At 45.9% G+C, this 22142-nt stretch overlaps 1 protein-coding gene across 10 annotated transcripts in view; it reads left to right on the top strand.

The window, feature by feature from the left end:
- kiaa0825 (KIAA0825 ortholog) overlaps positions 1-22142 on the top strand; it is a 90584-nt gene that overhangs the window by 7858 nt on the left and 60584 nt on the right. For 9 of the 10 annotated variants that reach the window (XM_029830044.1, XM_029830040.1, XM_029830042.1 and 6 more), the window contains 12 exons: positions 352-513; positions 734-919; positions 998-1316; positions 8417-8584; positions 9708-9793; positions 9884-10147; positions 14761-15035; positions 16330-16480; positions 18794-18984; positions 19949-20155; positions 20238-20459; positions 21992-22131. In XM_029830044.1, coding sequence (XP_029685904.1) covers positions 352-513; positions 734-919; positions 998-1316; positions 8417-8584; positions 9708-9793; positions 9884-10147; positions 14761-15035; positions 16330-16480; positions 18794-18984; positions 19949-20155; positions 20238-20459; positions 21992-22131 — 2371 coding nt within the window. The remainder of the gene's footprint in view (positions 1-351; positions 514-733; positions 920-997; positions 1317-8416; positions 8585-9707; positions 9794-9883; positions 10148-14760; positions 15036-16329; positions 16481-18793; positions 18985-19948; positions 20156-20237; positions 20460-21991; positions 22132-22142) is intronic. The other variant, XM_011616082.2, reaches the window with a different exon arrangement.

Genomic DNA, 22142 nt, shown 5'->3' with positions numbered 1-22142 from the left:
TGATCCCACATGATGGCGTTCAGGTTTTACTTACCTTTAAAAAAAAAAAAAAATATTATTACAAACACGTGAAACTTTGAACATACAATTGAACACACATGCAAATGTATTGTTGGAGAGGTCAGAGCGAGCGAGCGAGCGAGCGAGCGAGGATGCTGCCCGACAGGCGCCCCATCATCTGGAGGCTCGGTGGCCCGGTCACAGGTGCCTCAGCACTGCTCTGAGGGCGTCCTGACGCCTCCGCCCACAGCACAGACGCTGAACGCTCTGATGATATTTGGTCATCGTGACGTGTAGAACCAACTGATTCCTGTCTATGATGTCAACATTTGCTTTCCTGGGTTTCTACAGCAACAGTACCTGAGGTCTGAAGAGGAGGGGAAAGAGGAAGTTACTCTGCAGCTGCTGCTGAACGTGTCCGCTCAGTGTGGCGTCTGCTTTCCATGTAACTCCTCTCTGGCGACCACATCCATCCCATTAGTGCATGCAGTCAGAGATGACACATTGTTGGAGGTATTTACTTCATATATCTGGTTTGATTTCATCGGCAGTTGTAATCTCGAGTTCGTTTAACTCAAAGATCACATTTGTAACTGCCCACACATTGTTCGTTAAATATATTATTAATATATTCTATACCTATAATATACAGTATGTGACCGTGTGATGTAAGACAAATCATTCCAACAATAGAGACTCCTGTTGGATGCTTCAATCTATGGTTGTCCTTCAGATCCAGGAAGTGTGGGATGATATCCGTCTCCTACTACGACGCCACGTCCTGTGGCGACTGTCAGCCCACAGCCCTTTGAAGGCCGAGCCTGGACATATTCCCACTATGTCCGTTCCTGAACGGCTCCGCTGTTTGCAGCAACTGTTCTTCCTTTACCCTCAGTCTGAAGTGCTCACGCATTACCAGGTAAGATAAAAGATGTTTTTAGAAAGGTTTATATACCAAAGATACCAACGGTTTTCTATATTTGTTTCCACCTTCCAGCGTCTGAGATCCCAGTCTGTGTTGGATCTCCTCTCTGCCTTGTGTACCAGCCCAGGCTGCGAGACTGGCTTTGACAAACTGGTGGCAGGCTTCCACTGTGCTGTACCAGTTCTGACCCGAGCCCTCACAGATGAGCTCCACGTCCTCTCAAGACTAGTAGAAGCACACACCACTGTGGGGTTTCTCAGTGCAGCCTACCTCAGGACTGTGGCCCAAGAGTTGACCTCCTTGATGGAGAAAGAATGTGAGCTGGCCTTGAGGGACAACACGAGCAGCTACAAGGTTAAGAAACATTCAGCCAAGTCTCCAGCAACCGTAGGTAGGTGACCTTTCCTAGATGTGTTGCCTGTGGGTGCTGTGGTCCTCCACTTGTGCCTCCTTTTCCCGGTCTTATTTTCACCCATTGAAAGTGCTGCCTGTTTGGTTTGCCCCGTTGCCCCGTGGCCCAACTGAAGCTTACGTGTGTACAACTACAGACGGCCGCTGATGTTATAGACGAGAAATAGATGTTATAGACAATGTTATAGACGAGAAAAGACCCCAGACCTTCACACGCCATGTCACGTTTGATTCCTCGCTCCCCCCCATATTTTCTTTGTCTGCTTCATTTTGGCCTATTTACATTTGCTGAGGGTAAAGATTCACAACAAGGGGGGTAAAAAACCAACAACCAAATAAAATGCAAACTGTGGGAGCTATTGTTTGGTTTTTCAAAAATGGTGCACATGTCAGCTTCCCTGAGGAATGGGGGGGGCTTTTACATCTGCCATTCTTCGATAAATACACAGCAGCCTTGTGTTTTTTCCTCCCCATCTCCTTCGTTCCATCTCTCCTTCCCGCTCCCTCTCTGGTTTTTACTTTGCCTCTCCTTAAATGTGAGATGAGGGGAGGCAGCCGCGATAATTGGCCATGCGTCAGTTGGGGTGTTTGATCACGTAACGCGGCTGAGGCTACACACCTACGTGCCGCTCAACAAACCGTCAAATGTAGCACCGGAGGCAGAACACGGCTCCAAAGGGAGCAGGGGGACCTGTGCTGTGTAATGATGGTAAAATGGAGCACTTTTACCTGAGTTGGTGTATACGTGTGTGTGTGTGTGTGTGTGTGTGTTGTACAGCAGCTGCATCACATTGTTGAGGGCTACACCTGGGATTACATTTTTGTGTTGTTTGTGCATTAGGTCCCACCACCGCCCTGAATACGGCCCGTGGCTCCTCAAGAGTCAAAGCTTTAAGATAAACGCATAATCTGATTTCACACTTTACTGTCAGCTGTATTCTGGGCCCGTAATTGTCACGGCGATTATGACAAAACCAATTCTTCTTTTTCATAAGCGTGCAATGATCCCTTAGATGTCTCCCTCCTTCCCCGCTGTTATTGTTAGTTTGTTTTTTCCTTTCTTTTCTGCAGCGTAGAGGCAGACGGCAGGTATATTTTGATAAGATCCATGCCTGAGAGAATTTGCAGGCTCCCAGGGGAGCGGGGCTGTCTGTAGCATCAGCCACTGTCAAACCACTGAACCATTTAACAGCGCTCGCGGCGAGATCTGCCTCCTTTTCTAACCCCACCAACTCACAGGTAGGCACTGACATGGTACCTAGGCAGATGTGAAGGTTCCTTTTTTTCTTTTTTTCTTCTTCCATCTCTCCAGCGTCCACTTCCCCCCCTTTTTTCCTTCTTCTTGTCCTATTTTTCTGCAGTTTTCCAAGTGTAATGGGGTGAGCAGTAAGGCTGGGGAGTGGGGTAGACAGGTTGGCTGGTCAGGAACAATAAAAGCTTTAAACCTTACTAACACACCTCACTGAGTCTGCAAGGGACTACTGCACTGTGTGTGTCTGTGTGTGTGTGCGGGGTGTGTGAGAGCCATAGTGCACTTTTCCCCCACTTACATTACCGTAGATGTATGGTTGGTGGAATAAACTTTAAGCACTACGTATGTTCCAACATTCCACATTCACAGTAAGAAGCAAAAAATATCCATTTATGCAGCTTATCCCAGTTTTTTCTATACATTTCAAGGTGAAGTTGCAATAATTACAAACACTAGAGGCATGCTGCGGGGGGGGGGGATTGCTGCCTCACTTAGAAAACCGTGAGATTAAAGGTATTTCATTTAATGCATCCCTCTTTAAAATGTACCATCACATTCCCGTATGGCGGCAGTGATTCCACTCGTGCGTATGGGGTTTCTGTGTTTTCCGAGGACATCAAACGCATCACTCCGAACTCTCTCTACGTGCAACCGTGCAATTTAATCCCCAACAACTGACCACAGGGGCGAGTCGCTCGGTCCTATTCTGATAGCAGTGATTTGAATTCAACCTTCTCCAGATTTCTGATGCTCTGCAGCTGGTGGCTCCACAGAAAAGAAAAGACAAGAGTTCAGTAAGAACATGTATAGCAACCACATGCACCCTCACCACCTCCCCAATCCACCCCCTCAGCCTTTTTGGCTCTTTGAACTTTTTTTTTTTTCCAAGACAGCACAGCAGTCTATTCATCAGGGACAGCGTTTCTGTAGCGACGAGCGATAGCTTGGCTGCGACTCTGACTGACACTGGAGGTGCTTATGGGGATTGAGGCTACTTGGGAATGGTATTAGTTAATATTTATTAAGAGCATCTCCTCTCTACATCATATCTCTGGCTGAATTTATACACACTGTCAGCCAGGGACGTGCACCCGCATTCTACTGTGTGATTATGGGTTAGGAAGGGGGTTTGCTTGTAGCTTTGTATACTCGAGTGTGCAGGTCTATTGTTTATTGTTCTTGATGTTGGCTGTGACACTTTTTTGTCCTTTTTTATGAAGAAAAGTTTGAGGAATTTGTTATTTTCACTGTGTGAGAAGATTTGGTTTATTACTTTCTGCGTGTGTTTATGCGAGTCTGCGTGTTATTTTCCGTAAATCGTGGCGACCGTGAAATCACAGGGGGAAAATATGTTTTGTGGCCCTTGAGAATGTGCATTATGTTTTCCTATTTATTTTTTTGTCCAATTTCCTATGGAGTGTCCACAATGGCTTTTGTGTATCTTCTTGAAAAGCTCAAGGATATGAACATTTTCTTGGCACCTTCTATTGAGAAAGCACAGACAAAAAAGGCTGGCTTATTGAGAACACCCTGCACAGTGTGATGAAGAGTCTGTGACGAAGAGTCAGTGATGAAGAGTCTGTGATGAAGAGTCAGTGATGAAGAGTCAGTGATGAAGAGTCAGTGATGAAGAGTCTGTGATGAAGAGTCTGTGATGAAGAGTCCGAGAGCTTCAAAACAATGATGTGTACAAGGGGGTTTTAATGAAATGCCCCTATCAACACCAGGCATTCTTCTGGCTTCCTAATTCAGGCCGCTTGGTTTAAGTGTCCAGCCAGAAATGTCTTAACCCCATCTGGCTGTCACCAAATGTTTGTTACATAAAACTCCAAAAACGTTATAATAAGTCGTCCACCTATTTGAGATATCGCACTTTAAAATACATTTTCCTCTTCTGTGAAGGGCAGATGACCCCTGCTGTGGTTTGGTTAGACAGCACCCACGGAAAAGGCCACAGGAGACCAGAGAGTGTGTGTGTGTGTGTGTGTGTGTGTGTGTGTGTGTGTGTGTGTGTGTGTGTGTGTGTGTGTGTGGGCGTGCGTGCGTCAGAGACAGTCACCGCGGGAGGCTTCCCATAATAATGCTGTCTTAGTGAGCAGTGGGCCACGACTGACGAGGAGGACCCGGCTGTCACATGGCGGCCCGGGCAGTCCACATTGGCTGCTCGTGTTTCCACAGACACGCGTGCAGCACAGAGGCTTGGGTTCAACCTTTTAGACAGAAAAGGAGACAGAAACGGAAGCCAAGCCGTCGTGAAGCTCTCTGAACCTCAGAGACGTTATTATTAAACATTATTCAAGCCCCTCAATAAAGCTGCAGGTGTCACGTCTTGGTTCTTTCCTCCATTTTGTTGTCTGCTGTAGCACTTTAGCCAGCATTTTTGCGTTTTACAGCAAAGTATTCAGAGCTCCCGGAGCCATTTCCCGTCCACTTTAAAGTCAATATATACAATAACTAATTGCTATAAAACATAAACTAAATTTGACAGATTTTAACATGCAAGAGACAGTTAATAGGTTGTTTTACGTGCACAGATAGCTAAAGATATAACTCCTGTAGGCCATGTGATGGGGGTGCTTTAATGCTGTCCTTGTTCCTTCTGATAAGCATGCATGGATTTATTGATTAAAGTTTAGCTGAACTGGCTGTATGTTCATTTTGACAGTACCGGGCCTTCTGTTATGACCTAAACCACTCAGCAAACCAGTCAGCAAACCAGTAAAAGAGACCATCCTTCTATTGCCATTAAAAAAGAACACTGAGGCCAGTTAGGGAGTGTGAGGAACGCTATGCTACCTCTCCGATGGTCTGATATACACTACAGAGGGACAGAAGGAGAGTAAAAGAGGAAAATGAGGGTTGGAGCATGAAAGAGGTATAGACGCTGTGCAAGAGAGAAATTAAATCTGTGGCTAAATTATTGCATGATTGCACATTCCCCAAAGACGGGGCATCATTTGGTAGAAAGTGTCTAATAATTGGTTTTTGGCCATGTCAGACACATGCAATTCCCCCTACTAATAGCTCTGTTTGGAAGATCTGGGCCTCCTGGGTCAGGGAAGGACAGAAAATAGCCAGACGCAAAAGCACCCCCCCCCCCCCCCCCCCCCCCCCCCAGATAAATGAGGGAATGGGAGATAAAGAGAGACACGGAGAAGGAGAGAGATGGCAAGAGGGAGAGTGTGCATGTGAGGGAACAAATGAAGTGGCAATAAGTGCAGCCAAAGGGGAAATGCTCTTCACCGTGAGTTTAATACATCAGTCTGGGGATTTGGCCGCCCGCCACACAGCAATTGTTTACCTTTTTGCTCACTGGCTGCATCTGTTCTGTTTTGTAAACGGCACTAAACTATCCGCCCGTAAACACCGGAATCAATAACAACTGCTAAGGGAATTCCCTTATCCTGCCCCTCCCTCTCTTCCCCATGTTTTCATCCCTAACCACCACCCTTTTCTCTTCCTCTAGATCTCCTCCTCTCTTCCCATTCCCTGCCAGTCAAGTGTGTGTGTGTGTGTGTGTGTGTGTGTGTGAGAGAGAGCAGAGTATGCTGCGGAGCTGATGGTGAAACCCACAGGAGAGACAGATGAGAAGATTGATGGCTCGCCAAGAATACCTGCTCGCTTTGATTTTTTCCGTCAGTGTTACATTGTTGTCGTTGATGAAAGCTACAAAGTGAAACTGGCCGCTGTAGATTTGAGAAGTTTGGTGTTTCCTCACATTTCCTGGCCTGACTCCCCACTCACAGAGTCTTGGCTGACACCCGCCTGTTTGCTAAATGGACCTGCATGACTGGGCATTTGTGTTCATTTTGATCATTTCCCTTTAATATCTTGGTTTTCTTCATCTTTAGATAAACCTCTTCCACACTACTCTGCCACACATGGGAGGTCCTATTTCATGTTCTGAGTGCTTTCAGAGGCAGCTCTCCCTTATTGATTCTTAGTACCGTGGCCTTTGGTTGAACTCCTCTGCCTGCTATGGTGCCCTTCCACATTTCGCTCTATGAGACATGCCATGCACAATGCTATATGTCACACCTGGGTGCTTTTAAGCACACCCTCTCCATCAACTTCCTATGAGAGCCTCCATTTGGCCTCACTGTTGTGACAAAGGTATAATGAGGTTTAGATGGCTGTGTACTAGACCGCTATAGCTACAGGCCTATTTGGCTAGGGAGAAGCCTATAAATACCTATATAGCCTGGGTGCCAGAGCTCATTGGTGGGGCTGGGGCGTAGCATCGCTAACCATCAAGGTCATGTGCGTTTAATACTTAGAGTGTGACTTAGCGAGCAAGTGAAACTATTATGGGGTCACATGTTGAGCCAATGAATTGAATGAATGGTCATGTATTAGAGAGGGGTGATGCTCGAGATGAAGTGGTGGTTAATGGGTGCACCGCTCCATCAGAGGGTGGGATGAAGGGTGTGTGTGTGTGCGCGTGTGTGTGTGAGATACAAGCTGTTAGGAGAACCCAACATGTCTCTCTCATGTCTCCCTGTCTCATGTGGTTTGGATTGTTTACTCCTGAGTGGTTGACAACTTTAGCCTGGTCCCCGTTGAACGGGAAGCCCTGTTGATTTGCAGGCGACTTCCGAAGGAGACAAGATTGCTGGTGCATATGTGAATGTGCAGGTTGGAGAGTGAGGCTTGTCACGTGGGTGTCAGACAGGTCAGGCATAAACACGTCGGCTCTCAGGTCGGCTCCTGACACCAGGCTCCCACTGGGCCCCATTACAGCCGGGCTGCCCTTTAATTACACATACGCACAAATGAAGTTCTGCACTAGCGAGACACACGCTAAATAATCACGCAAGCGTCCGCATGTGTTTCGGACACACGTGCACATAAATACATGCATGTGTTTGGATTTGTAAGCACAAACATGCTGGAGGTCAGACTCCACACGGCGTGGCACGCTGCGGTAATCATCCCGCAAGACTGACGTGTGCAAATGTGTCAAACTCTATTCCGCTACTCATAATGGCCCCGTGTGCAGGCACACGAGGGCACGTGCGTATGCCCTGCAGCCACAGACGCGCACGTATCTTATCAGCCCTTTCTCGTAAACACTCATGTAAGTGTGCACAAGTGCCAACACGCGGAGTGGATCCGACCTCATGCATGATTAACCCAAGGCTCCTCGGGGACCGTGTGTTGTCATATTGTCAGATTCTGTTTAACAATATGGCAAAATTACATTAAGAACTTGAGGCAATAATATTACAATTACTGGAAAAAGCCTCCCCCCTTCCCTCCCTTCTCAACACTCAATCATCTCCATGCTTTCAGAGTCGGGGCTAATACGGAGTTCATCCATTCCCAAATGCTTTTGCGGCGGAGGAACTCATTTAAGCGGACACACAAAAGTATTTGTGCATGTGTCTAGGAGTATGGCAACGCATCTCCCAGCCGCCCATTCTCCAGCTTAATGCGGAACATCCCCCGGGTGATGGCTTTGGCAGCCTCCAAAATGGGAAATCCATATTTGCCGAGGGGGTCATCGGCGGGTTAGGGGAGAAAAAGTTTTGTGCCGAGAGAGGAGGATGTGCATGTGCGACTTCTCGGGGAGCAAAGTTTTGCATATTTTTCCGCAGCCTCTTTGTTTGTGATGTGCAGTGGGAAAACATGAATGGGTCGATATTTATAAGAGGTGCTGTGCACGGCAAGACTGGAGGCTGGGGTTGTTTTTCTGATGAGTGCATGTGGGTCAGGGGGTGTGGTGGCAAATGTTTCTATGGAAAACCGGAGTGCGGCGTGCACCCGTCTGTCAGGCACGTATGCAAACAGGCCTTTATTAAGCGTCTGTTGTTTCCCACTCTTTGCAGCACCAGCGGAGAGGCTCACGAAACAGCGCAGCTTCAGTTTGACATCGCACCAGTTGAGGGCGCTAACGCAGCTGGCCGGCACCCTGCTGGGGTTCGAGAGCACCGTGAGGGAGCTGCTCGCAGACACGACCTCTGTTGATACCACAGGAGAGACTCCTGGCGTAAAAGGTACAATTTATTTAATGTGCATGAATATTAACCCAATTAGGTTCAAAATTGCTTCTTTTTTAAGTCCAACAGGGATTGAGGAAGTTGAATTTTTGGACCCTCCCTCAACAGGAGATGAATGAGATTCCTGTGGGGAGCGGTTCACGCCACACCGAACAGACGCATTGATTCCAGGCAGATTTCTCATTTCTCAAAGGATGTTTTAATCTGGAATTATCCCTGTCATTTCATCATTTTGAAAGTCCTGCTGTCATTTTGCTCTCTGCCCTTTGAACCACGGCAGTAGTGATGTTAAATGAAAGCTTTTGGTGCTTAGATTAATTTCCATAAAGGTTACATTTACAAAAACAAGACATGCAGAAATACTCAATTTACAGAGAAGTAAACAGCCTTTAAAGGGCAGTTATCCAAATCATTAATTCCAGGCAATCAAATGCCTTAATTACTAGAAATTCATCAGATGGGCTTAAAGGTCAAAAAGTGATGCGCTTGCTGCCTGCTCCTTCTTCCATTCCATGTGGTCTTGTTCGGCTAAATTGCCTTGCCTGGGGTCTCACTCTTCCCCTTCTGATTAAGAAACTGTGTCCTTGATGTTCATGCTTTTAATTGCAAACCAACTCAACATCCTGTGTGCTGGTCCACACACTCCCCCACGTCCCCCCGTGGAATTATCCCATATATAGATGCTATCAGGGTTCAAATCAAATCCAAGCCCCAAAGTTAGATTCCTAAAGCCATCACGATTAACATTTACTGTATTTTTTCTCCCTTAAAGGGATTTACAGTTATTCTGTACTCTGATCTTTGCTCCTCATTGGAGGCTGAAATTAGTGTGACCTGCATCTGGCATCCATGTTATATATAATTGCTTTCAAATCAATGAGCTTTGCATTCAGTCAGGCTTTTATAACATCCTGCTGTACAGTATACAATGTCTGATATGGAAATATTACACACCTGCTAAATAATTCAGAACATCCAGACTAACAACAGACCTCAGCATAGCTCACAAACCTTGAATATCCTCAGTGGTTGAATGATTAGTTCCAGTTGCTGTGTTGGTCAGGAGGTTGTGAACAACAATGTTTGCATTAAATGAATTAATGAATTATCATTTGACTAGGTTTGCTCAGAAAGAATAGCTGGAGTTCACAGACGAGTACAGATGCCAACATAAGTGGAGAAGAACGAGCTCTTCACCATTCACAGGTGAGAAATGATGTGTGTCTGCGGAAGAACCGACAAAGCCGTTTCGTGGGCATTGAAATAATAATTGTTGCTTTGATCTCTCATTCAAAGACGCAGCTTTTGGAGTTTGACTGGAGGTCAGCATTCGGAGGGCTGGCCCCTCACATGGCACACTGTGTAAAGGTGGTGCTGGATGATGCTTGTGCCAAGAGTCTACAAGAGGAAGAGGCCTTCCGTTCTTCAGGACATGCCACCATCGCCATGAGCCCAGTCCCTGAACGCACCACCAACACGGCCGCCAGCAGCTCATTACACCACAGAGGAGATTGCTTTGGGACGTATTTGGAGAGGGAGGTTCCCAAAAAGATAGCAAAGGTACCCTTAGATGTTGCAAAGAATAGAGTGGCAGTGTGCTAGCATGGTCAAGACCTTCTGTCAGTGAAAGCTTGTTTTTAGTGTTGGTTCAAGAGGAAATTTACTGATTGATGGATGGTCAGACACCAAAGGCAAGAGAAAATAGGCATTAAGCACATAAATATAGCAGCATGTTTCCCAGTGAATCATATGTGAAGGGGAACACTGGTGGTGTTGGTATGAGAGTGGCCAGGCTACCAACCTGGTTCTGAAATGCTTTGTATCTAAAAAGATTTTTACTTAAAATCAAAGAGGTTTTATGTGTATTTATTTTGTTTTTGTAACATTTTTATGCAGCGTGTATTCTTCTCAGGTATACACCAGGTTTACCAGATGAAAATTTCAATATACTTGTGATGACAATGTTGTGTTGTTATTGTTATGTTAGTTGTAAATGGCAAAGATAGTTTACCAAAAAACAAAACACACACACGCACACACACACACACACACACACACACACACACACACACACACACACTGCTGTGTTAATGCTAACTAGCTTTTATAAAGGGCGATGCATGGAAGTGGCTCTGGTGTTTAGCTAAAGCTTAAAGATCCACATTGAAGTGCATCATCATGTGCTGTCAAACCCATGATAGAAAGAATAAAGTGCAACATGGTTCATCAAAAATAATAGTGTGTTTGTAATAAATATTTCTTTAAAAATGTGTTGAATAATGGTCCATTATGTTAGTGAATGATCTTTTTTGGACAGGATATTCATAAGTTTTAGAAATCAGGATGGGCCACAACTATCTAATGATTTTCTTAGGATCATCTAAAACTAATTATGCGTACTGTTCACCTTTGTAATGCTCCCGGCCAGCCCGAATCCTGATTGTGCGTTCTGTCAGACAGTGTTGCCCCTGTCCCTTTATCCTTCTTTATAACTATGTTGCAGAACAATGCAGGTTCCCACCCACCACCCAGGCCCAGGGAGATTAGTGGGTTGTGTAACGCCAGCCGACAGCACCTCCTATAATGGAGAGCCCAAATGATTTGGGCCTGACACAGTTGACAGCCTGGATCAGAAAGGGCCTTGGGAAGAGTCATCCGTATTACCTGAGTGGAGGCCTCAGAGGACAAAAGAGACAGGAGGGAAGCTAAGAACCAGTATAGCTGATATTATGATGCCTAGATGGTGTACGGTGCTTGAATGGGGGAAGTGGAGTCGACACAGATGATAGAGGGGGTTTATCACAAAGGCAGAGAGTCCAGGATAAGGAAGGGATAGTGGGAGTGAGGGAATTAGAGGAGAGGGCCTGGGAATCAGCAGTGAGAGTGCACTCTGGAGATTGTCTTCCTTTAGGAGGAGGACCAGTGTCTGAGATGAAACCAGCCGCACCTTCAGACACCGCAGAGCTCCACTGGCAACGGCCCTGACGTGCACTCCCACTGAACGTGCTCTTCTCCCTCTCGGCTCTTTGGTGCCCAGAAACTTTCTCCATCCCATCTTCTCCAACTCTCCTGCTCCCTATTGTCTCCTCGTGCCCCCCCCCACCCACCTCCCACTATTATTTTATTTTTTTGCTGACAGAATTTGTGTCTCTCATTGTAATGAGAGGCAGAATTTGTCTGCGCTCAAGACCTGTACAACATATTTATGTGTAGGTCAACACTTCAAAGACGAGAGCCTTTCCACCCAAAGGTTACACGCATGCATTTGCATTCGGAAACACGGAGCCAGACGTCCAAGACGAGACTCTCAGATGTTACATATGCGTGCATATTTCCCGCTCCCTCGTCCCGTTTTTGACACATGCCCCGGTGTTTAAGCAGACCAAAAATAAATCCTACACAAGACGCACGCATGAAATATGGCTGATTCAAAGGAATGATGATGGATCAATACTGCACACATTTATATTCATATCTCTATACCTCGCTCCAGACTTTTCTTTGTTAGCATTTGAACCCACTTCTTTCTCCGTATTACCCTACATATCATGCTGTGATGCTTGTCTTCATCTGTCAGAGCACTTTGGACAGGGAGCTCTTATTTATTTCATTTTATTGGCAGTCACTTGCGTGCTGAATATCAAAGACCCCTGGTTGGAATAGGAACCCTGGGGTGACCCCTCCCTGGTGGAGTGGGCTACTTTATCTCGGCTACGTCTTTTCTACACAAGCAAAACTGCATTTTTCTGTCTCCTTTATTCTGCTGCACTCCTCAGAATATTCCGCACGTGCACGAACGGACCTCCACTTGGCTGTGGTTGTCCCCCCACTGACGTGTCGTGCACGTCAGTGCGCCTGTGCCACTTCCCTCTCCCACTTCTCTGGAGCCTCTCCATCACCGTAGCAATGCTGAAGCTTGAATCTGCCTCTGCTCGGCCTCTCCCTCAACGATAAGCTCCTAATGACTACATGCAGGCGGATATTGACTTAATTATTAAAATAGCCATTGTTCCCAGGCCTTTTAGCCCCCCTGGAAGCTTTTAGGGAGGAGAGAGTGATCGTGAGACTGTCAATTTCAGTCACAAGCGAGAGACTCTATCTGACAGAATGTCGAACATCCCACTCAGCTGTTACAGTGAGTGGAGCAGCAGAGAGCCGGACTCTATAAACGAGTGATCCAGTGCAGGCCGATTCATCAATTCATGTCTCACAGACTTTCCTGCATCATGAGAACATCTAGCCTGACTGAAGTGGGGAAAATGGGACATTTGGGCCTCATAACTCCCATGTGCAGGTATCCTGTTTTAAGGGGGTTACAAACATACCGTATGTGATGGTTCTGCACCTGTCTTCTATCCCCCGGTCAGTAGATGTGAGTGATGGAGGCCTGATGCGTAAATGTGTGCACATGGAACATCACACTACGTGTGCCCAGTGTCAGTGGAGGCTGAATATGGAATATCGTACACACAATCTATAACTGAGAGGAGGTTTGATATTTCCAGCCAGCCAATCGAGCGTCGGACAGTTTCAGGTGTCAGTCGACTAAATCTGACGTACTAGAAGCAAATCATCATATCACCAGACAAAAGAGTCGTCTCCATCCTTTTGTTAAAGAAACACAATTAAAAGTTTGCAGCTTAAATCATCACCACTTATCCGTCCCAATGTGGGTAAACATGTTCAACCATTCCGAAGCGGCTTTCCCAGCACGAGGAAAGGTCAAGGTGTGGAAAATCCTTCTCTGTGGGACATATGCGCGTGCACGTGATAAGTCCTACAGCTCTGGCAGTTTAGAGAATAAAATGTAGCTTTTTAATTACTGAACTTGCTCCCTCTCCCTTATTGTGTCGTCACCTGTTCCTGACCTTTTCTCCCAGCCCCCCCCCCCCCCCCCCCCCCCCCCCGCTCTATTTACTGTAGCATTTCTCTTTGGATGGGTTTAACGTGACGCATGCTGTAATAAGATCAGACGTGTATCCTCACAAGTGCAGCTTTTATTTGACCTGGTACCAATTATGCATGTTCAGCAGCAAAGTTTATGCAGGGGGGGCTTTCCACATCTGTATTCAACATTTGCGCTGATGTTTGCTGCTCTGTTTGCTCAATGATGGAGAAAAAAAACCAATGCATATGGAATTCTGCTTATTCTCAACTTCCTCTAATTCTGATGACTTCCTGCAAATGTTTCCGTGTTTATACTGCACATGTTTCAGATGTTCAAAATAAATACAATGTAAAATGCAGCTTTTGAACTTGAGCTTTAATCTAATAACAGATCAGAGCAGCAACAAAGTGAGATTTGAGTCAAAGACTGGAGATCAGGGTCAGAAAGGGAAAAAGCCACCAGTTTTCCTCACCACCATTGGGGGGGGGGTGATAAATCTTTCATATAACTGTGGAAAAACGGTGGCCCACTCTTCTGTGTATTAACTAGCCACCCTGTAGGTTTTTAAGCATTAGAGGCCTGTTTAAGCTGGTACTATAGAATCTAAGTGGGATTCAGAGACTTTGAGGGTCTGATTCATCTCATTGTCCTTCTGTAATTGACCGAGAGGTCACAAACTCGTGGCAAGACATTGTCCCCTCTTCTTGAAGAAGGAAAATGAGGCTTTTGGTTCTTCGCAGGTTGTACGTTGCTTCATGACCTTGTGGATGACTTGTTGATGCGCCACTTTGAGCCCGGTTCAGCGCTGCTCTGTGCTTTCACCACATGTGCATAATGGCTCTCAACAGTTGTCCTAAAGCCTGAGAGGCGGCATTGCAACCCCTTAAATGTCTTCAAAAGGTGGTGTGACAGGCTGCTTTTAAAACACCATCATCATCCTCTCAGCACATCTGGCAGTTATCAGGCCCAAATGATGGTGGTGACAGTGAACGCAGCTTAGCAGGAACGACAGTTGACCATTTACTTCAGAATTTAGGAAGGATGAAAGGCCTTATTTGTAAAAGAAGAGAAAATAAAATCTGCAGTGGGTGACGACTGTCTATAATATAAGTGTCATAATTTATTCTCGTGATTTTTAATTCAAATGCACGTTATCAGTGACAGTGTGTCTTGACCCTGGTGCTGTATCAAACCACCCTGTAGACCTTCCTTCTTCCACCTGACACACGTCCCCTCCTTTGTTTTGAATTATTCTCGCTTGTCGTTGGCTTCTGTCTCCCCTCAGTTCTGCGGAGCGATCACGACCCAGTTGGACATTTTTCTACCGCTGGCGGTGGCGTGCAGTGACAGCTCCCTCCTCGAGGTGCGATCAAGCTTTGTGGAGGCGTGCGGCCGGGCGGCGTTCGCCATGATGGGCCGTTTGCGAGAAAGGGCCCTGGAGGTCCCGGCTCGTGCGCCCATGAAGAATCTGCCGGCTCTGCTGTCCACCTGCATCTATGTGCACCAGCGACTGCAGCAGTACCACCACAGGCTGAAAGATCCCAGGAACGCAGCTAAAATGTAGGTGTGATTTTGGTTTCTGGCTTCTTCTGTGGTTCTGTCTGTTACATCTATTGGTCCGTTGAACATTTACTCTATTATGAGTAGTTTGTCCTCTGCTAGTAGCTTTAACGTTGAACTCCAGCCTTGATAACAAAATAAATCAACACGCCTTATAAATATCCTTATATCCTCTATCTGCAAAGCAGTGTTGTTAACACATCTGATCCAATAGTCCACATGACACCAAAAAAAAACCCAAGTAAATTGGGTCTTTGGTGGGCTTAACATATATTAATATAATATTTTTCTGCAACTTTCTCCAAAAAAATGCCTTTTCAGATGTTTCTGCTTCCCAGCGTTTGATATGAATCGCATTCGAAGAGCAGCGATATCTCACTTCCTTGTGGAAGACGCGATAGAAGCATGTTTGCTGCGGTAAATTGAGTTCACTTGTGCCTGTGCAGCATCAAAATATGAATCCGTGCGTGAAAGTATTTTAAAATCCTGCACCGTCACCATAGACCGCCCTGAGCTGCGGTCACCACAGGAAGTGATAGTGGGACTATTTTGGCTCTCCTCTTGTGACCGTGAACACGTCTGCACCAGGTGTGCATGAGTCTTGTCAGTGCTCCAGGAACATTTGAGCACTCTAAGTGTGTTTCTACCTAAAAAATAGTCAGCTCAAAATTACTTATTTGAGACTCTTCTAACGCTTCTTACAGTAAAATAATAGCACAGCGACGGCTAATTGAAAGTCACACATTTACATATGTTGGAACGTTGGACGGGAAGAGTTCAGAAGGTAAAAAAGAGCAGTAGCACTGATTGACAGGAGGTAATGGCACCTATGTTGTATCCATATCTGGTGGGTTTTTAATGCCCCGTAATCCCCTTTAACCCCTGCTCTCCAAAGAGCCCCTCTAAAGTCACTGCTGGTGCCCTCGGTGCCCCTTGTGTCCCACCTCTGGCCCTGAACACCCCTCCACGTGCATTTGCACCGTGCCCTCTCTGGTCGGGAGACATTTTAAGCCTTCTGTGCCCCAGTTAAACTCCGGCCTCTCTCTACAAAGGACAGGCAGGTTTGAAAGGCAGAAAATGTCACATTCAACTTTTTAAAATAAATCAGCAGCAGATCATTATTTCACCTCATGTTTGCCCAATAGCCCCCTGAATGTATAGCCCCCTGAATGTATAGCCATTGATTATTTATGTGGATTAGAAGGATTTGCCCTCCTCGTCTCATCAGTTCTCTTTTGTCCACGTACATTATGCATCTTCTGCCATTCATGTTGTTTCCCTCTTCTGTTTCTAGCCCGCTGACCTTACTGCCTATCCAGAGGTGCCAAAATGACATAGTGGCCTTACAAAACCAGCTGAGCGGCTACGCTTCGCAGGTTTGTTCTACCTGCATCCTGGAAGATGAGGAGAATCACTCCTGGGCCGATCCCAAGCCCTTCTTCGAGGTAAAGTTCTGTCTTTCTGCACCACATTTTAAAACAACCTCCTAGTTTAGTGACCTAAGGTCCATGTCCAGGTGTGTGATGCATTTCTTTATTTCTATCTTATTTAATAACATATTTTTTCGAGCAACAATATCAGTATTTTATTTAAATAAACCTTTTAGAAAAGCAGCATATGTATACTCAGGTGCTGTTGCTGTAAACGAACTCAGAATAAAAATGTGTAATTGGCAGCATGTTACCCCAGTGATTTGATTTTTATATGAAATATTTTGTTCCAAATGACAAAACAGGGAGTTTAATAATATTGCCTCCTGGTTCTTTTATCATAAAAGAGGGAGAGTCTGTGCCACGTGTCCCAGTAGTCAGCTTTTGTTGTAGATTTGGAGTAACTCTGAGTTGTACTCTGGAGTTTTCTTACTTCTTTTCACTCCCTCAATGCACTTTTACCTCCCACTCTTCCCTGCTGGAATCAAGCCTTCTACTCTGAGCTCCCTGAGAACATCTGTGGCTTCCATGCTGCCCTGGGGGCTCCAGGGATTCAGCTGTCTGAAGTCTGCGGTCTACACTGGGACTGTCTGGAAACAGCACAGGGCCCCTGAAACCCCCCCGCCTTCATGCCCTTAAACCAATCCAACCCCCCCGCTCGTTCTTGCTTTTGCTTTTCTTTTTTTCTCTTTGTTGCCCCCTCCTTCCCTGGGTCATTGGTGTCAGACAGACCTGCTGTGTGCAGGTGCGTGCTTTTGTTCATGTGCAGATGAACAGATGAATGCACGTGTAGGTGTCAGCAGCAGCATCTTACTATGCTTTTAAAGTCTTTTCCATACACGCAGGGTAAATCTATGCATTTGCAAAGTCTCTCGCCATGTAATGTTCATTCCTTTCCCTCATTCAATCGTTTGCAGACACATAATTAACAAACATCTTTTTAATTGTAAGAGAAAAGACACATGGAAGTTCAGGAAGAGTTTATTTTCACTTTATTTCCAAAATACAATCTAGCTCTGTATCATTTTCCTCTCCAAAAATGTGACAAAGCTGTCACCATTAATGGCATATTTGATACAGATAACATTACTAAAATGTATCTCAACTGGACAAACACAAGAGTCCCACCTCACACGCAGCTGTGGCTCTTATTAGTTTGGATCCAATGTCCATGTCTGTGTTTGTTTTACTGAGTCCACAGGCAGAGGATGGCGGCCTAATCCCGGATGTAGAGTTCAGTCATGCTCTCCATCAACCAGCAATCCTTAAATGAGTGGCTCCAGGGAGGAGCTGATGGGAGAGGAAGCAAAGATGTAAAATGCTAGGTAGATGAGATGAAGTGGGAAGAAAATGAGAGGAGACTAAGGGTCATGAAGAGTGGAAGAAAAGGAAAATCCTCTCTCTCACTCAGTCTCTCTCTATCTGTTCTGGAACAGTTTATTGTTGAAAGTTAAACTCGAGAAGTTCAGCCAAGTTAGAGAGATTTAATTAAAGTCCCCATCTGACAAAAATCATGTTTCTGACCTTGTTGCCTTGTCCAAATGTCCTTTTTTTTAATGTGCTACAACAGATATCATGATGAAATGAGCAGTCTCTGCTGACTATGTCTTTCCTTTCTCTGGTCCACATTCTCCAGAAAAAAGACACTTTAGATTTCCTAGAAACTCCTGCATGGAGATTAAAACTGGCAAAAGAAAAGAACGTCAACTTCAGAATGTGTGTGAGAGACCTGCTGTGCAGTAACATCTTGGTCCTCTTCACATGTGGTTTCTAGTTACAATTGGACCCCAACGTAAGAGGTGGCTCCAGCTATGTGGTAAAGGATCTTTATCTCTTTTGGGGGTCATGGGGAGGGTTGGAACCCATCCCAGCTGCATACAGGTTTGGTATATTGGCAGTGACCCTGCTACCAGCACACCTTCCAGGGTTTGTCTGCACCGGGGCTTGAACCAAGTACCCTCTGCTCTTCGGCCCACTTCCCTTCAGACTGAGCCACCACCCCTTTATTCAGCGTGCTCCATATTTGCTGTTGCCTCTGTGTGTGTGTGTGTGTGTGTCCCTGTATGCTGATGTGTTTTCCAGTCCAGGACTTAAAAGCAGTTTAGAATCCCAGTGGGGTAAGAAATCCAGGTGCAGGGAACAGGTGGCGTGACCACTGAGACATTCTGGTGCTGACAGACTAGCCTCTGTCTCTTTATTCTCCTTGTGTCTCTTTTTTCCAGCTTTGCTTCCTCTTTCCTTTTTTCCATTGCCAATGTCCATATGATAAAATGCATCCACCTATGACATCGCCCGCTCATCCGCCCTCTCTCCCGCTCCTCTCTGCAGGGCGAGCGCTGCTCGTTCTCAGTGCAGATGTGGTTCTACTTCCTGTGTGGGCTCCGTAGCGACCTGTGGGCGGTCCTTCCTGCAGGCTTGGCCAAGGAGCTGCTTGGTCAGGTGCTGTCGGAGACGTTGCAGCTGCTGGTGCGGAGATACACCAGAGCTCGTCCTTCATATGAAAGACATTTGCAAATCAGGTACTTAATCATGCATCGCGCTGGCCGCTCACACACTGGAGCATAATTTCTTCCAATTTTTCACGTCATTCTATCTATCGAATGTTACACAATTGCACTTTCAATCTGGGTGATTTCCCAACTATTATTTTCCTATTAAATTCTTTTGTTTTTGTATGTGAAATCTCCCAATAATGAGAGGATGATTAAAAACATCTTTATAGTAGCTGTTTTTTTTAAACATCCGTTATTCAAGGTTAGAAATTGTCTTCCTCTAACAGCTTCACATGACCTTGTGGAGTGGTTGAATATGATCCCCTGGGAGTTTTTGGTTTGTCTTATTGTCCTTTAGGATTATTTGTGTGTTACAATATTCATTAACCAATTAGAGGAAACGTATAAACTAAAGTTTTTAACATCTGCCCTGGTCCAACAATGGCCTGATATTCCACATCATGTTGCATTTACAGTCATTTGACTTCCATTTGTGAGGGTTTCAAAGGTATTTGGACAAGTGGCAAGATTTTTATATGAAAATAAAAGAGATTAAATACAATAAAATACACCTACATAAATGTAAATACATGGTGTTTATGACAAGGGGCAAAAGACAAGAAGGACCATAAGGCAGCAGCGCCTAATGGTATAGTATACCGTAGATATATAGCATATATAGTATAGTGGAGATCAGGGGAAGCCTTTCCTCTGCATCTCCTCAGGAGAGCTTCATGATGACACCACTTCAAACCATTTAAAGAGACTTGATGAAAAATGACAAAAACTGACAAAAAATCCAGGATTAAATGTAACTTGTCAGTGGTAACTGACCAGGACGTTCTGTTAAATTACTCCCAGCAGCACATTGAGAGGTGATGCAATGGTGGCTGTCGAGGATGCCTCCTCACTCCTCATGTTCTCATGTTTTCCCATCTCGTCGGCTCTCACCCACGTTTATCCCGCGCTGTTTCTTCACATGTTGTCTTAGGTGTGACATCACAGCGATATTGCTGTTTGCGGAGCATCTGATGTGGAGTGTGTGTGAAAATCCCGAGGAGTTGGTCCCTTCCTGTCCTCCTTCAGCCATCACTACCGTACCTGGGGCATCAGACTGGCCGCGTCGCATCCACAGCCTCTGTGAGGAACTTCTCACTGTCCTCATCATCGTTACAGCACCTCTCTCGCTCCTCTATAGGTTCGTACAGGCAGACGTTATTGACGTCTCAAGATGTATTTCTATAAAAATTCCATGTGTAAAAAGTCAAAAACCTGTCCAGGTCGTATTCCTGCCTCGCCTTTTCCTCCCGATGTGTGGAAAGAAACAACACATCGATTCCTTCCTGTGAGTTTGATTTGGAATATTTTGTAAAATCTACTGTGTGTGTTCTGTTTTTCTTCAGGACGTTTGTGACTGATCTTATGAAGGAGTCTCGTGCACGAGAGCACGACCGGCCCAGTGTCCACTGGCTGCCCGCCATCAGCCCTGACCTCTTCATACGGTACGTTAAAGACAAACAACATACCCCATAATGCATCTCAAGACACCCACCGTATAGAGAACCATATGTGCTATACATGTGTTTATGTAACATTACGTGGGTCAGGACGTCAAGTGTTAATAAAACACAGATGCAAGTTGAGAAATAGAGCAATAAAAAAGCGCCGTTGCTGCTGAGGAGTTTGTTTCTGTTGACTTGGGATTTTCTTTTCCTCGCTCACCGAGGAAGGCCGTGGCGTGTGTTCCCGCCGATGTGGCCATGTGTGTCCGGTTACTGTCGTGACCTTTCGCGGCGCAGTCAATCAGCCCGCGCTGCATCACACTTGACTCCGCCCCCTCCCTTTCCATTTCCCTCGCTGCCAGAGGTGATGTCACCGTGCGATGATGGAGCACAAATCAAACCCTCCCTTTCTTGTGCCGAGAGCTGAGTTTAGTTTCTCTTTATGATTTCTTTATTTCTTCGCTCCCACCTCCTGCGTGCGTGCCGGCGTGCCAGAGGCCCGACTAGTGGCCTGAGGCCAGATCCACAGGTTTTCTTCCAAGATCCAGCTGCGGTGTCAAGGTCTCTCCGCAGTCCGTTAAGAGAAACCCAATTCTTATGGTTGTTACATAAAATAAAAATAAGAATCAGCAGACATTACACAATATAAAAATGCATCTGAGATTGTATTTTCTGGCCTTGTCCGTCATTCCCTCCCATCACACCGTCTTTGTATGTGTGTGTGTGTGTATTTTGGTTGTGTAAGCTGACCCCGGGCCGTGGCGAGATAGATTTATCAGAGCAGTTAAAAGAGGATTTCTGCCGGATTTGCGCTACCAGTGACATCATAAATTGCTCTGTCAGTTTGAGGCAACGGTTTCTTCTGTCAAACAGCAGGGTGCACCCTGCTCTAGCTCTCTGCCTCCAATAGCATGCTTAGTTTCTGGGCAGGCGCCCCCGCTGCCCCCCCCCTGCTCCTCAGATTAACTTTGTCAATTCAATTCATTAGTTTTTATTGAGATGTATAAAGTAAGTAAATATGCAGGCACACACATGTCAGCCTGCTCTGGCACTCACACACATATGTAACCACAAGCATTAGCTCTAAACATGCATAAACACGCACACGCAAGCGCGCGCACGAGGATACGGCTCATTACCCACAGCTGGCTGCAGCCTCTTGGTTATACAAAAGATGCAAGGGTGGGGGTGAGGGGGGTTACTGCTGTATATTCATGTATTTGGCTGACTACCAATTATTAATTTAGTCTTAGCTGGCAAAGATTAGAGCTAATTCCTGCCTGGTACAGGCCAGAAGTAAGTGTGGGCATCTGCAAACTAAGCTGCTAACAGGAGTGATGGACCCAGGAAGGAAGTTCCTTTTGTGGTCTAAACACTATTTTCATGCAGGTTGTCATCCAAGACAAGGGTGATTACAGTCTTTCAGCCCCCCCCCCCCCCCCTTTGTCATCTCTCACTAAATGGACCGCTATCTGTGTGCTCACCTGACACTGCAGAACTGTCAACATTGTTTTTCTTCCTTCTCCTCTCAGAGATGGCCTTATGGGCCACACCGCCTCTGTATGTCAGCTGAGGCTGCTGACCTCTGACCCCGGCCTCAATCCCAGGTTGCTAGTGCGATTGCTGCTGCACAGAGACTGTCACCTGCCCAGAACCCTCCTAGAAAGCTCCTGTAAGTCAACT

This window comes from Takifugu rubripes, chromosome 21, assembly GCF_901000725.2.
Source record: "Takifugu rubripes chromosome 21, fTakRub1.2, whole genome shotgun sequence".
Classification (NCBI taxonomy): Eukaryota; Metazoa; Chordata; class Actinopteri; order Tetraodontiformes; family Tetraodontidae; genus Takifugu; species Takifugu rubripes.
This window is presented reverse-complemented; position numbering and strand designations above follow the sequence as displayed.